We start from the raw sequence: 14711 nt of genomic DNA on the forward strand, positions 1-14711 counted from the left end.
TGTTATGAAGGGGAATTTGTAAATGACAAAAGGAATTACTAAGTTACAACATTGTAGCTCTTTACATAGGTCCAAGGAAAAGAAGTCCCCAGAAAACACAGAAAGACTAGTAATACACAACAACTCCCCCATGGAGGCAGAGGTTCATTTCTGCCTCAACCGGGACACCAAATCGACCACATTCATCCTGGACCCTCTGAGCATGGTTCTTAAGCCCAATGAGAGAAAGGTATGTGTTAATACAAAATTTCAATACAGAAAACTTTTTTTAGGGAATAAAGGCTGTAAGGGTTAGTGACCCTGGACAGAATTTGAACCTAGATGATGGTGATGATGACCCAACAACTTAATCACTGCTCCACAGGCTAGACAAGGCTCAATTGCAGAGAAACTCCAAGAGACAGAGATAGGAGGGGAAAAAACAGACAAATCTTTCCTCCAAAACATTCCACAAGACAGCAATCAGAGATCAAAAAACAATCCAACCATTAAACAGATGAATCCTTAATCCAAAAAATAAGCAATCATGTAAAATTCACGAAAGAGTCAGACAGGCAGCAAAAGAAAAAGCATTAGTAACAAAAGGCAAAGACAGTTGCCTGGTACTCACGTGAGGAACAAGAGAACTGTACAAAGAACAAAGAAACGGAGGGTTTAAACAGCCAACCAAATCAGAGACAGTTGAAAACAATAAAGAAGGTTAACAAAATAAATCAAAAGAAAAACACAAAGGCAGAATGTCTTCATCTAGTGTTCAAAATCCATAAAACACAAACAGGAACGGCTCCTGGTGTTTCTCTGGGGACAATCAGAATGGTGTAACTGGAAATCCCGCATTAAGTCTTGGTCAAGAATTTTCCAGAGAGAAACCCAGGAGCATTCTTCTGGGCCATAGCACTCCCAGTCCACCAATTACTGGATGTGAGCACAGACTGATTGAAATCCAGCAGGCAGCGGACAGTGGAGGCAGGCTAGCCCTTGATGACACAAGGAGGAGAGTGTGTTGCAGGGGATACGGGGCTGGTGATTGATCCACATTGATTGAGAAAGAAGGAGCCAGTATGCCACATGCATTGACCCTTTGCAGCACCTTGATAGGGCTGATGAACTTAGGGGGGTGTTCACAGGATATTAACTGCAGGGATGATGTGCGCGGGTTGGGGCAGGTAAATGGTAAATGGCACACTTATATAGCGCTTTTATCCAAAGCGCTTTACACTGTGTCTCATTCACCCATTCAAACACACACTATGGTAGCAGAGCTGCCATGCAAGCTCACACACACCAATGGTAGCAGAGCTGCCATGCAAGGCGCTAACTTGCCATCAGGAGCAACTTGGGGTTCAGTGTCTTGCCCAAGGACACTTCGGCATGTGGAGTCATGCGGGCCGGGAATCGAACAGCCAACCCTACGATTAGCGGACAACCCGCTCTACCAACTGAGCCACAGCCGCCCCGAGGCCAGAGGCCTGAAGCTGTTGGTGCTGAGAAGCCCATTGTAGAACCCTCCACGCCTTTCATCCAGGTGCACTGACAGCAATGGACGAACCTTTGTGTTGAAGGGACTGTAACATTGGGCTCCTGCTCCGGGAACAGCGTGAGCTGGTACTCGAAATGGCACTCTAACGGGAACATCCCAGTAGAAAAGCAGCATATAGGGTTGTGCACATACTCTGACCACAGGAGGTAGTTGCTCAAGGAACTTGGGGTAGTGAATGCCAGTGTCATCTCCAGGTCCTGGTTCAACCTCTCTGTCTGGCCATTGGACTCAGGATGGAAACCAGAGGAGAGGCTGGCTGACAGAATGTCTTCCAGAACTAGAAGGTAAACTGCGGCTGTCCTGTGGGAGAGCCATGGTTCTGTGGGAGACCATAGACTCAACATATGTGTACACATTAGTTCAGCAGTAACTTGAGCAGAGAGAAGTTTATAGTAGGTAAAGGGATCAAATGGCATGCCTTGGAGAATCTATCATTCATCATTAGAGTGACTGAATTAATGACTGAATTACCTTGAGAGGTGGGAGGTCCTGTTATGAAGTCTAGCAATATGGGGGACCAGGGTTGTTTGGGGATGGGTAGTGGATTGAAAAGGACGTTTTCTAAATCCTGTGTATCTGCTTCTATGCTGGGCCACCCAAAGCACCTTTTGTTGAAGTCAAGGGTCCACATTGTACCTGGGTGACCAGCAAGTTATCAACCATGAAACCCACTTTGCAATACCTGGGTGTGTACAGAAGCAAGGACAAAAGTCAGTTAGGAGCACCTCCTGGCTTTGGCTCTCCCTGTTGTGCCCATTAGACAACAGTCTCAATTCCCCAGTGAACTGGGGCTACAATGCTGGAACTAGGGGCAGTTCAGGGTCTCAGGTTAACTGGAATCAGAACAGTAGGAGATATTAAACTGAAATCTTTTGAAAAATAGAGCCCAGCTGGCCTGATGGGGGTTAAGTCTGGATATATTTGAGATTCTTATGGTCAGACCACACAGTGAATGGTTGTTGGGCCCCCCTGACCACTGCCTACATTCCTCCAAGGCCAGTTTGATTGTCAGCCATCTCTGTTGCCGACACTGTGATTTCATTCCATGGGGGATAGCCAGTGTGAAAAAAGTATAGGTGGAGTTTCTTGTCAGATGACCACTGAGACAGCACCCCTCCAACACCCACCTCTGAGGCTTCCACCTTCACAATGAAAGTTAGGGCTGTGTCAGGCAGGTCTAGGACTGGAGCTGAAGTGAAGCACCTCCTGAGCTTGGAGAAAGTCTCCAAGGTTGCGATGGACTTTAACAGGAAACATGGCAAGCATATCACACATGATACAGTTGCCAAACTTGGGAGAGATGACTCCTATGTGTTTACCAAGAAGTGGCAATTGTGTAGAGGATGTTTTGTAAATAAAGTGTAGCGAGCCTAGACAGCGGTGGGCTGAGCACAGACACACAAGAGACCATTTCTGGGGTAAAAGTGCAGAGTTTATTTAAAATCCGTGAGGGTGTGGGGTGCAAAGGAGGTGCAATGGGATGAAGTTCTCGGGGCCAGAGTCATCCAGGGGGCTGCCGGGGCCGTGCTGGGGGCTTTCCAAGTGGCTGAGATCCAGTTCTGCAGTCAGACAGCTCCGTGGGTGCAGCCAGGGGGCGAAATCCTCCGATCCCTTTGAATCCTCTGCAAGAGACACAAAACAAATTATCATGCATACCTCGGGGGTCCTCTCTCTCTTTTCTAGCAGAGGATGGCCCTTTTATTCTCTCCAGTCGGCTGCTGGATGGTGCAGAGCGGCCACGCTGATCATCAGCCGCCAGCCGTGTGTGTCGGCGGCTCCACCCCGCAGCCACGTGCTCTCTGGCTCTCCAAAACATTGGTGGTGCTGAAGCGGAGCTGTCTCTTCAGCACCATAGCAGTAGTCGCGGGAGGAGTGCTCCCTGTCCTGTGGCCGCCAGCCGCCGGCCTGTTGCCACAAAAGTTACATTTTGAAAAAAGTGTTCATTTCCCCTATATATGAAGACTTTTGGGACATCCTGTATTCCTCCATAGCTTTGGTCTCAAGTGCAGAGAAAGAAAAGATTCTTTCCCTTGGGGTGCTAGTATTGCAGGTCAATGGATCAGTCATATGAGCAGTGAGGAAGAAGACTGGTTGCCTTCTTCTTATTGAACACTTCCTACAGGTCATGATACTCAGGAGGGACTCAGGACAACTCGGGAAGATTTTGAGACTCGGGAGATGATGGTGAAGGTGCAGGGAAGGCATGTGGCATGGTAGGTGGGACCCTGATCAAGCATGTAGCCCAGTGGACTAGTATAGGTGAGGGGTATGGCGGCTGTTGAAGGGTGTGCTGTTGCCCACCTCAAGAAAGGGAGGTGGAAAGGAGGACCATAACTGGAGAACACTTTGGGGTGAAGGTGGGTCCCATCACAGTCCGCCCTACTGGAACTGGGTTTTTCTTGATAACTCTGGACAAGTGGACCTGAAATGATCTGGTTTCCCACAGTAGAGGCAAAACCTCTCACATGCACCAGCTCAGCTCAGTCTCGGAGAGTTGTGTCCCTCCTGACCGAGTAGGTTCCTCTGATCAATTGGAGTCTTGGGAGCAATCTAGAAGTGAAGTCCTAGACCTGATCCTAAGTGCTGAAGAATGGCATTCCATTTGTCTCTCATGGAGTTGGTTGTCCAGCCAAATTGAGAGGGCATGCAATGCATTCAAGTCCCTCTCTGCATCCCTTGAGGCCAGTTCATCCTTGGGGTCCGAAAGACTATTCTGAAATGCCGCTATGAGTGCTTCCTGGTTCCACTGGCTCTCTGTAGCCAGTGTACAGCTCACAGCACCCTCCTGGATTCCCATCGAACCCTTGAGGGGCAGGTAGGCATGTCTCATCTGTGGGGGCTAGTAGGGTTATAGGGTGCCGGTCAACACATATAGAGTGACCCCACAAACTGTAGGATCTGGGTCACCACATGCTCCTGTCACTGCTCTTTGATCAACCATTATTGACACTTGTCTTCCCATTGTGGTCCCTTGACTGGCCACTGCAAAATGAAGCATGTTGAGGTCGGTGGTCTCTGGGAATTCTGCTCTGCTGGGTCCATCTTGTTGTCTCAATCTTACTGTAATGGTTGGCAACCTAGGCTAGGCTGGACTCAATTGCAGAGAAACTCCAGGAGACAGAGATAGGGGGAAACAGAAAAATCTTTACTTCAAAAAGTTACTCCAAAAACAATCCATCCGTTAAACAGAGGAATGCTAAGTCCAAAAACAAGTAATCAGGAAAAATTCACAAAAAATCCAAAGAGGCCAAAAATAACTAACGATTAAAAAAAGGCAAAAATCACAAAAGATCCCAAAATGGCAAAAATCATAAAAGAACCCAAAAGTCAAAAGGCAGGCAGCAAAAAATAAAGCAGTAGTAACAAAAGGCAAAGACAGTGGCTTAGTACACACATGAGGAACAGAGGACTGAATAAAGAACAAAGAAAACGGAGGGTATAGCCTAGCAAATCAGAGAAAGGTGAAAACAAAGGTTAGCAAGGCAAGTCAAAAGAAAAAAACACATAGGCAGAATGTCTCCATCTAGTGTCCAAAGTATATATTGTCCATAAGGCCAGATTCATGTACTGAGCATTGTATACTGTACACTTTGCAGGAGCTCAGAGTATGGGCATACCCCACCACTCCAGGTCTTACAGAAGACAGTGTGGTGTGCTGTATTAAGGACAACCCAGAACCTGGCATCTTCTTCATCTCTTGCAGAGGAGTCCGGCCAGAGCTGGAAGTGGAGCACAAGCAGCTTAATTTTGATAAGATTTTCCTGGACAGGTCAGGAGCATGATATTATGTAATGTGGTTTCCAACACATATTAGTGTTGTTATTTTTTATGACAAATGACTGTAAAAGAAATTAATATAGACTTTTGTATGCCAACTATGTTTATAACATATTACCCTGACAGTGCCTTCCAGAATTTTTGCCACCCTTCATAAAAAGGAGCAAAAAATATTGTATAATCCTTCCAGTCGAACAGAAGAAACTATTTATCATAATTCCAACATAAAATCTACTTTTATATAGAATAGTATTTTGTTTCAAAAATATATGTGCCAAAATGATTAACTACCCTAAGGAATAAGTCATCATTTTTGGGACAAAAAATTGCCAAAAATTTTCTTTCAGACCCTTGTTTCCCTGGTGTGTATATATATGAAGTTGCACACATGTAAACTCATCCATTACCATTGCAAACATTAAGCTTTATATACAGTATCTCACAAAAGTGAGTACACCCCTCACGTTTTTGTAAATATTTGATTAACTTTTCATGTGACAACACTGAAGAAATGACACTTTGCTACAATGTAAAGTAGTGAGTGTACAGCTTGTGTAACAGTGTAAATTTGCTGTCCCCTCAAAATAACTCAACACACAGCCATTAATGTCTAAACCGCTGGCAACAAAAGTGAGTAAACCCTAAGTGAAAATGTCCAAATTGGGCCCAAAGTGTCAATATTTTGTGTGGCCACCATTATTTTCCAGCACTGCCTTAACCCTCTTGGGCATGGAGTTCACCAGAGCTTCACAGGTTGCCAGTGGAGTTCTCTTCCACTCCTTCATAACGACATCACAGAGCTGGTGGATGTTAGAGACCTTGTGCTCCTCCACCTTACGTTTGAGGATTTGAAGGATATATATATATATATATATGTCTGGGTAATGGATGACAGATTGCAACTTCATATATGCAATTAAAATTATTTTAATAACATTTTCATAATCTCACATTGATGAAACATTTGGAAGTTTATGAGGAATTGTAACACAATTGAGCACACAGTCCTTGCACACAATAAGGAAAATAGGTCAGGAGAGAAAAAATTGAATATAAAAATCACCATTTAAAAATTGGATGGTTTAGTTGATTCTTGTGATTGCCAAAGTTCAAAATTAACTGTTAAATAAAACATTTAAAATTATTATTAATTGTTAGAATCAGAAGGTGTTGATTTAGTTTTCTAATCAGAAGTTGTTCATTTTCTGCAGCAGTGTGGATAGGAATATTTACGACTGTAACCTAAATGACAGGTTTATATTATTGTGCATGTTTGTATTATGTTATTGTACTTATAATGTGTTCATTATAAGAGGAGGAGACTTGTCTCTGTCAATATATAAAGCACTATAATTAACAACATATAAGGAATATATATATATATATATATATATATATATATATATATATATATATATATATATATATATATATATATATATATATGAGAGAGAGAGAGAGAGAGAGAGAGAGTACTTGTATATGGCAGATGTCAGATACAAGTACCTTACAGTCTAGAGTATATTGTTAATTATAGAGTGCTTTAAGTATTGTTATATTGGCTACACAGTGCATCACATGTCAGACTCAGATGTCAGAGTGCCCATGCTGACCCCTGTCCATCGCTGAAAGTGCTTACAATCGGCATGTAAGCATCAGTTCTGGACCGTGGAGCAATGGAAGAAGGTGGCCACGTCTGATGAATCACGTTTTCTTTTACATCATGTGGATGGCCAGGTGCATATGCGTTGCTTACCCAGGGAATAGATGGCACCAGGATGCACTATGGGAAGAAGTCAAGCCGGTGGAGCCAGTATGATGCTCCCTGCAATGTTCTATTGGGAAACTTTGGATCCTGGCATTCATATGGGATGTTACTTTGACACGTACTAAGTACACGTGCTAAGGACACCCTTTTATGGCAACAGTATTCCCTAATGGCAGTGGCCTCTTTCAGCAGGTTAATGCGCCATACCATCCATCCATCCATCCATCTTCTACCGCTTACTCCTTCTTCAGGGTCACGGGGGAACCTGTAGCCAATCCCAGAGAACATCGGGCACAAGGCAGGGTACACCCTGGACAGAGTGCCAGTCCATCGCAGGGCACAATCACATACACACTCACACACCCATTCATATACTACGGACACTTTAGACACGCCAATCAGCCTACCATCCATGTCTTTGGACTGGGGGAGGAAACCAGAGTATGCGCCATACCACAATGCAAAATTTGTTCAGGAGTGGTTTGAGAAACATGACAAAGAGTTCAAGGTGTTGACTTGGACCCCAAATTGCCCAGATCTCAATTCAATTGAACATCTGTGGGATGTGCTGGACAAACAAGTCCAATCCATGGAGACCCCACCTCACAACTAACAGGACTTAAAGGATCTGCTGCTAACATCTTGGTGCCAGATACAACATACAACCTTCAGAAGCCTTGTGGAGTCCATGCCTTGAAGCTGTGTTGGTGGCACAAGTGGGATTTACACCATCCATGTTATTAGGAACACCTGTACCCCTGCACATTCATTCAGTTATCTAATCAGCCTTTAATCTTTCATGGCATGGATGTTTACATTTACATTTACATTTACATTTACGGCATTTAGCAGATGCCCTTATCCAGAGCGACTTACACAATTGATATGAAGTCTCTATTAATAAATACATTGCGATACTGGTTCACTAGGTCACAGACTAAGAATACCATCACCATCTTAAAATTTTGCTGGGAGGTAATATAGTAAGAAAAAATGACATTTTTTAAAAATGAAAAGTGCTAATTTAAGTACTTTAGGAAGAGGTAGGTCTTTTGTTTGAACCAGTGTCTCAGCTGCTTGGGCATCTAAAATGGGCAAATCCTTCTGATGTTGTAAAGGAGAAATCAACATGAGCATGTCATATTAGCAAAATAAGAGGAAAGGGAAAGTTGATTGTCGATGGTTACCCTAAGGTTGAGTGTAGTAACCAAAGGTGGGATTAGAGCGTTGTCCAGGGAGATCACAAGATCCTGAGATGGTAATAAATGAGCTGAGATGAACAGCAGTTCAGTTTTTCTGGCATTCAGTTTCAGCTGATGAGCTGCCATCCATGATGAGTTGTCTGCCAGACATGCTAAGATCTGAGCAGAAACAAGAGGATCTGAGTGAAAGAAGGAGAGGATGACTTGATTGTCGTCCACATAGCAGTGGTATGAGAACCCATGTGAGGATATGACCTCACCAAGAGATCGAGTATAGAGGGAGAACAGAAGAGGACCAAGTACTAAACCTTATGGGACACCAGTGGAGTCTGCAGGGAACGGATTTGGATTCCCGCCACATCACCTAGTATAAGCAACTGTCCAGGTAGCAAGCAAACCATTGCCATGCTGAACCACGAATTCCGAGACTCATGAGGGTGGACAAGAGAGTCTTGTGGTTGATTGTGTCAAACACTACTAAAAGGTCGAGGAGGATGAGGACTGGTGACAGTTTGGCTGATCTAGAAGCATGTAGCTTCTTAGTGACCGCCAAAAGGGCAGTTTCTGTGAAATGTGCCGCTTTGAAGCCACACTGGTTAGGATCCTGGAGGTTGTTCTGTGAGAGTTGATTGTAGACAGTGTGTTCAAGGATTTTAGAAAGAAAAGGGAGTAGTGATACTGGTTGGTAATTGATGATGTCAGAGGGATCCAGAGTGGGTTTCTTCAGGATGGGAATAACCCTTGCTCTCTTGAATGCACTTGGAACATCACCAGATGATATGACGCCATTAATGATAGTAGTGATGAAGGGGAGGAGATCTTAAGAGATTGTCTGGAGCATTGTGGGAGGTATTAGATCTAATGGGCAAGTGATAGGATTGCAGGACAAGATGACCTGCAGGATCTCTTTTATTGCAAGATTAGAAAAATGTGCCAGTGAGGGAGAAGGGGAATCCTCAGTGGGAATCCTCAGTGGGTAGTATAGGAATAGGGTTGGGGTAGAAGTGAAAGTCTGGCAGATTTTTTCAAACTTCTCATTATAATAGGTGGCAAGGTCTTCAGCAGTTAGGGAGGATGGAGCAGAAGGAGCTGGTGGGTTGATTAGTGAAGAAAAGATGTTGTGGAGCTTGTGAGGGTCCTGTGCAGAAGTTTCCAGCTTTTCCTTGTAGAAGGTAGTCTTAGCAGAAGTCATTTCAGATGAGAATTTGGACTGGAGAGTATGGCAAGATCTGTGTTGAGGAGTTGTGATTTCCTCCACTTTCTCTCTTCTGTTCTTAGTTCTCGCCGATTGCTGCACCGCATCCAATAGCTAAGGAACAGGGTATGAAAGCTCCTAGGTTTCAAGGATAGAGGGCAGAGGAGGTCCATGGAGAGGAAAGTGTCTGTGGCTAACTGCAATAATAGGGAGGAAAAGGAGTCGGGGTCTGGAAGGAATGATAGGGTGCAGGAAGCTATTGTGGAAGGAGAGATAGAATGGAGATTTTAACAGGTAGGAGAGAGGTATTTATAGCTGGTTTTTGGCAGGATAGGGAGAGTGATGGTAAAGGATAACAAGTGATAACAATAGGGAGAAGATGGAGAAGGCAAGAGGGCTCAAGCTTGTCAGAGGGGAGGTTGAACTCTCCAAGGACTGTAACAGGGGTGCTGTAAGTAGAGAAAAGGCCGAGGAGCATGTCCATATCTTCAAGAAATTCTCCTAGCGGACCAGGAGGGCAGTAGATGGTGATGATGAGAAGGGTAATCAGGGAGGTAACTGTAACTGCATGGAATTGGAAGGATGAGCTGTTGAGATGAGACAGGGAGAGAGGTGTGAAGCACCATCTCCAAGACAACAGCAGACATGTACTACCTCCCCTGCCAGTTTCTTGTAGAGTGTGAGAGAAAGCATAAGCAGAGGATAGAGCGGCCGGCATAGCTGATTTCTGTGGAGATATCCAGGTCACAGTTAGTGCCAGAAAGTCAAGAGTAATGGGAAGCTAAAGCTGAGAAAGTTGGTACCAGAAGGGCTGGTTTGAATTTCACAGACAATAGTGTTTACAGAAAGAAAAACTGAAAAACAATGAGTGAGTGACAGTTCTGTGGGTGGAAAAGCTTTGTTGATAAAATAGGTCAGAGGAAAATGGCCAGATTGGTTCAAGCTGCCAGAAAGGATAATCACTCTTTACATTTAAATTACTATAGACTTCCTGTCAACTCAGACCAATTTCTGAAATACTCAAACCAGCCTTTCTGCTATCAACATCCATGCGACGGTTAAAGACACACAGAACTGACACACAGAACTTTTCCCCATTGTATTGTTTGATGTGAACATTAACTGAAGCTCTTGGCCTGTATTTGTGTGATTTTTTTGCACTGCATTGCTGCCACATGATTGCTTGATTAGATGACTACATGAATGTGCAGGTGTACAGTGAGTGTATCCTGTATGATTAGTTAAAAAGTGTTATTTGTCATAATTAATAAATTAAAAATTGTAATTGTTGGCCATTCGCTGTGGTGTAAGATGAATGCTATCTCTGACATACAAACTCAAAAATCAATCAAAATACTCAGAGCACAAGGCGGGGGACACTTTGGACAGGGTGCCAAGCCATCACAAGGCACAATCGTACATGCATTCACACACTGGGGGCAATTTGAAAATGACAATCAGCCTACAGCACATGTTTTTGGACTGGGAGGAAAGCAGAGTACCTAGAGGAAATATCCAAAGCATGGGGAGAACATTCAAACTTCGTGCACACAGGGCGGAGGTGGGATTTGAATCCCAACCCCGAGAGGTGCAAGGCAAATGTGGTAACCACTAAGGCACTGTGTCCCCCTATTATTATTATTATTATTATTATTATTATTATTATTATTATTATTATTATAAAATGATAATTTTGCAGTTGCAGTGAAAGGAATCTTCGAAATTGGGGGTGCTGCTAACTTCCTGCATCCTTGCTTATTGCTTATATAAAATATAACAAAAATATCATATTCTGGTTTTATATTGTAATGTATTGAATTCTACATTTGATGTATTTTGACAGATTTGTTGCCATAATAATTCTATTTGATTACCCTGTGTAAATATAATATGTCTTTCCCATGACTATGGTCCTCCAGGAGGGAGACACGCAGTCTGTGCTTGCGTAACCCCACTGCACTGCCAGTCGCCTGGAGGCTAGGTGGCCTTGAGGTGCTGGGTGAGGAGTTCAGCGTTTCCCAGGACCACGGCATCATCATGGCGTACTCTGAGTTTTCCTTGTTCATGCATTTCCAAGCCATAAAACCTATTAGTCTGAAGAAAACCATAAGATTGGAGGTAAGGTGCTGACCAATAGCTCAAATGTTAGTACAGCTCCCCAGTTCACAAAAAATTGTATGTTTTAAAGTGGTAGATCACCTTGGGTCATAGATATGAAAGAATAATCAGAACACTAAGATTTGCTGTTAAACTGATTTTTTTACAGGTACATAAAGTGTGTGTGTGTGTGTGTGTGTGTGTGTGTGTGTGTGCGTGCTGGTCAGGTGTCAGATGTGGAGAATATTCTTGGTGTTGTCCATACAGAGAACATTAATATTGTGGCAGAAGCGTATGATGTGGCCCTGGAAATTACATTTCCAAAAGGTAGTTATTCCTCTTCCATATCCACCAAGTTTTTTTTTTTTTAATCCATCCATAAATAACCATTTGTTTGCATTTTATCTTGATAACAAATACGTTAGGTAAAGACACCAGTCTGGACTTTGGCATGATCAAAGTATCAGAAACACTGCCGTTATCTGTTAACTTGAAAAACAAGGGCAAACATGACATTGCCTACAAGTATGTTCACACCCACATACTCTACATAAGCATCCAATATATACAATATTCTAATTTTTCAAGGACTAAAAAAACATTAAAAGCTCTGTGGCTAATGTGCAATGATATTGCTGTTAAAGGTTCATCCTGGAGCCTACCGAGCCTGGAATGCCTAAACTCAACTCACTCTTCACTATTACACCTCAAAAAGGCTCTCTTCATCCCACTGACCGGCACACATGTGTCCAAGTCACCTTCTGCTACAACAAGGAGGTGTCTATCAGACAACAGCCAATTTTACACTGTCAGGTCAGAAAATCCTTTCATATAGATTTTTGGTAAATCTCTATTTCATATCAAAAATTAACATTAGTGATTATTTGTTTTAGGTCATTGAACCAAATATTGATGAAGATGGAGAAACCATTAAGATCATACCCATCAAAGTGTCTGTGCAGTGTCTCTATTCCAAGTACAGCATCCACCCTGAGAATAACATCAACTTTGGCTCAGTAGAGCATGGTTCCCGCAGGACACAAACAATTACTGTGGAGAATAGGGGTGAATTTGAGATCTGTTTCACCATCTCCAGAATGTTTAAAGATCTCCCAGTGTCTGAACAGAAGAAAGGGTACAGACACTGATCCATACATATTAAGATTTTACCTTTTTCCTTCATAAATGAAACTCTCTAATTAGAAACCTTATTTGTTACAGTATAGGCAAGAAATCTTCCAGAGAGAACAACTCAGCAAGACGATTATCCTCCACCATTAAATTACGCCAGTCTGACTCTACCCAGAAGGACAATATTAGGGACACCATACCTTCTCAGGTAATGAACGGCCTTTGTACGTCATGTTCTTCTTACTACATTTTAATGGGTGTTTAGTTGATACACAGTTGTGTCTACTTACAATCTGGGTGCATAAGTGTGCATACCCTCTTATAATGGGGCATGTGATTGTGCTCAGAACTAATCACATTCAAACTCAAGGTGTAAATGTAATTACCATACACCTGTTATCAATGAAGTGATTCTGATTAACCCCAAATAAAATCAGCTCTTTCTGTAGGATTTTCTAGACATCTTCTTGGTTTCATGCAATGCTGACCACCCCAGGATCTGAACCTTTGCTGATATGTTTGAAGGCATATAATAACAATGACCCAAGACTGGTTAGGTTTATTATATTATCAGTAGACTAGTCAAGGAAAATGTCAAATGAGTACAATTTTATGGTAGACTCATGTTTTTTTTCTTTAAAAAGTGATTTTTTTTTTTTTAAGAAAAATATAGTAGTTATTATAGACTCTTTACCCAAAAATACTGAGTGCTAAATTACAAGCAAAAGGGTGCTTTAACAAAGTCTTAGTTGAGGGGTGTGCACACTTATGTAACCAAGTTGTTGTAATTTTGTATTTTTACCACACACACCCCCCTACAACCCCCCACCCCCCAAAAAAAAATCTTTGTATTTGTTTTTCATTTCGATATTGTTGGTTGCTATGTAAATGTGGTAAAAGATCTGACATTATGTCATGATTTTTCACATCACAAAAACCTTCAATTATAACATGGACTTTTTATATTCACTGTATACAGTATTTTACAGAAATACACTTACAGGCATTTATTTCATGAATAAAAAAAATAAAGTGCCTCCTTTATTTATTTTTTGTCTCTTTTCTACTTAATTCTGCAGACACGTTTGCCTATGGGGTTGTTCTCCTTGTCTCCATGCTTTGGCATCCTTCCACCTGGTGCCCAGCAGGTGGTAACTGTGGACTGTGTAGCAGAGCAGGTAGGCTGCTGGGAGGAGTGCCTGGTGGTGGACATCACTGATCGAGACCCTTTTGACAGCCCAGGAGGGATTCTTTACAAGCTGCTAGCAGAGGTCTGCATGCCAGGTTTGTAAGTTCCTAAAAACATTAACTAAGTAGGATACAGGCAAACTTATAACTCAGTGTTATTTTTAAGGAGTTTTAATTTAAAGTCTCATTATTTATGTTTTTCAACACCCAGGCCATGATTTAGATGTGTAAAAAGTCATGCACCCACAAAAAAGCATCTTTTAAATGATCAAAATAGCATGTCTTGTCCCATTTTTGTATTTGCATTAATCAATATGCAATTTGGAACATTTCATAACAAAAATAAATAAATAATAGTTCTAAAAAATAAAAAATAAAAATGTTTTTTTGAAAATTATGGCTCCGTAGCATAAAATAAGATCATGTTTTTAAACTACTGCATGACTGGTCTCATATTAAATATTTGCTCACTTCTGATGCCAACACCATTCAAACACAAGTCTATTATATACAGTCTCCTCTGGAAGTATTGGAAAAGCAAGGCCAATTACTAATTTCTTTATATTTTGGGAAATAGAACCAACAAAGTTCATTAGAAAATGTCATGTGCTGGTACATGTAAAAAATAAATACACAAACAGACAGAATTGTTCAAACATTCTGTGGAAGAGAATGGGATTAAATCAAGTGTGTAAGCAGGAGTGGGCATTATTGGCCAGAATTTGTTTGGGTGTAGGTGGGAGCTTTGAACACATCTATAGTGGAGGTAAAATGTTGGTCCAAAATAGGTGTTCAATTGGGTTGAGATCTGCT

The 14711-nt window shown here is 42.2% G+C and overlaps 1 protein-coding gene across 1 annotated transcript in view; it reads left to right on the forward strand.

Annotated features, from left to right (window-relative positions):
• LOC124626881 (hydrocephalus-inducing protein homolog) overlaps window positions 1-14711 on the forward strand; it is a 74823-nt gene that overhangs the window by 44081 nt on the left and 16031 nt on the right. Inside the window, exons 28-36 of the mRNA XM_053677992.1 lie at window positions 70-229; window positions 5137-5309; window positions 11402-11600; window positions 11807-11906; window positions 12005-12104; window positions 12224-12392; window positions 12473-12714; window positions 12801-12918; window positions 13790-13994. Of these exons, the coding sequence (XP_053533967.1) occupies window positions 70-229; window positions 5137-5309; window positions 11402-11600; window positions 11807-11906; window positions 12005-12104; window positions 12224-12392; window positions 12473-12714; window positions 12801-12918; window positions 13790-13994 (1466 nt within the window). The remainder of the gene's footprint in view (window positions 1-69; window positions 230-5136; window positions 5310-11401; window positions 11601-11806; window positions 11907-12004; window positions 12105-12223; window positions 12393-12472; window positions 12715-12800; window positions 12919-13789; window positions 13995-14711) is intronic.

This window comes from Ictalurus punctatus, chromosome 4 (genome assembly GCF_001660625.3).
Source record: "Ictalurus punctatus breed USDA103 chromosome 4, Coco_2.0, whole genome shotgun sequence".
Taxonomy (NCBI): Eukaryota; Metazoa; Chordata; class Actinopteri; order Siluriformes; family Ictaluridae; genus Ictalurus; species Ictalurus punctatus.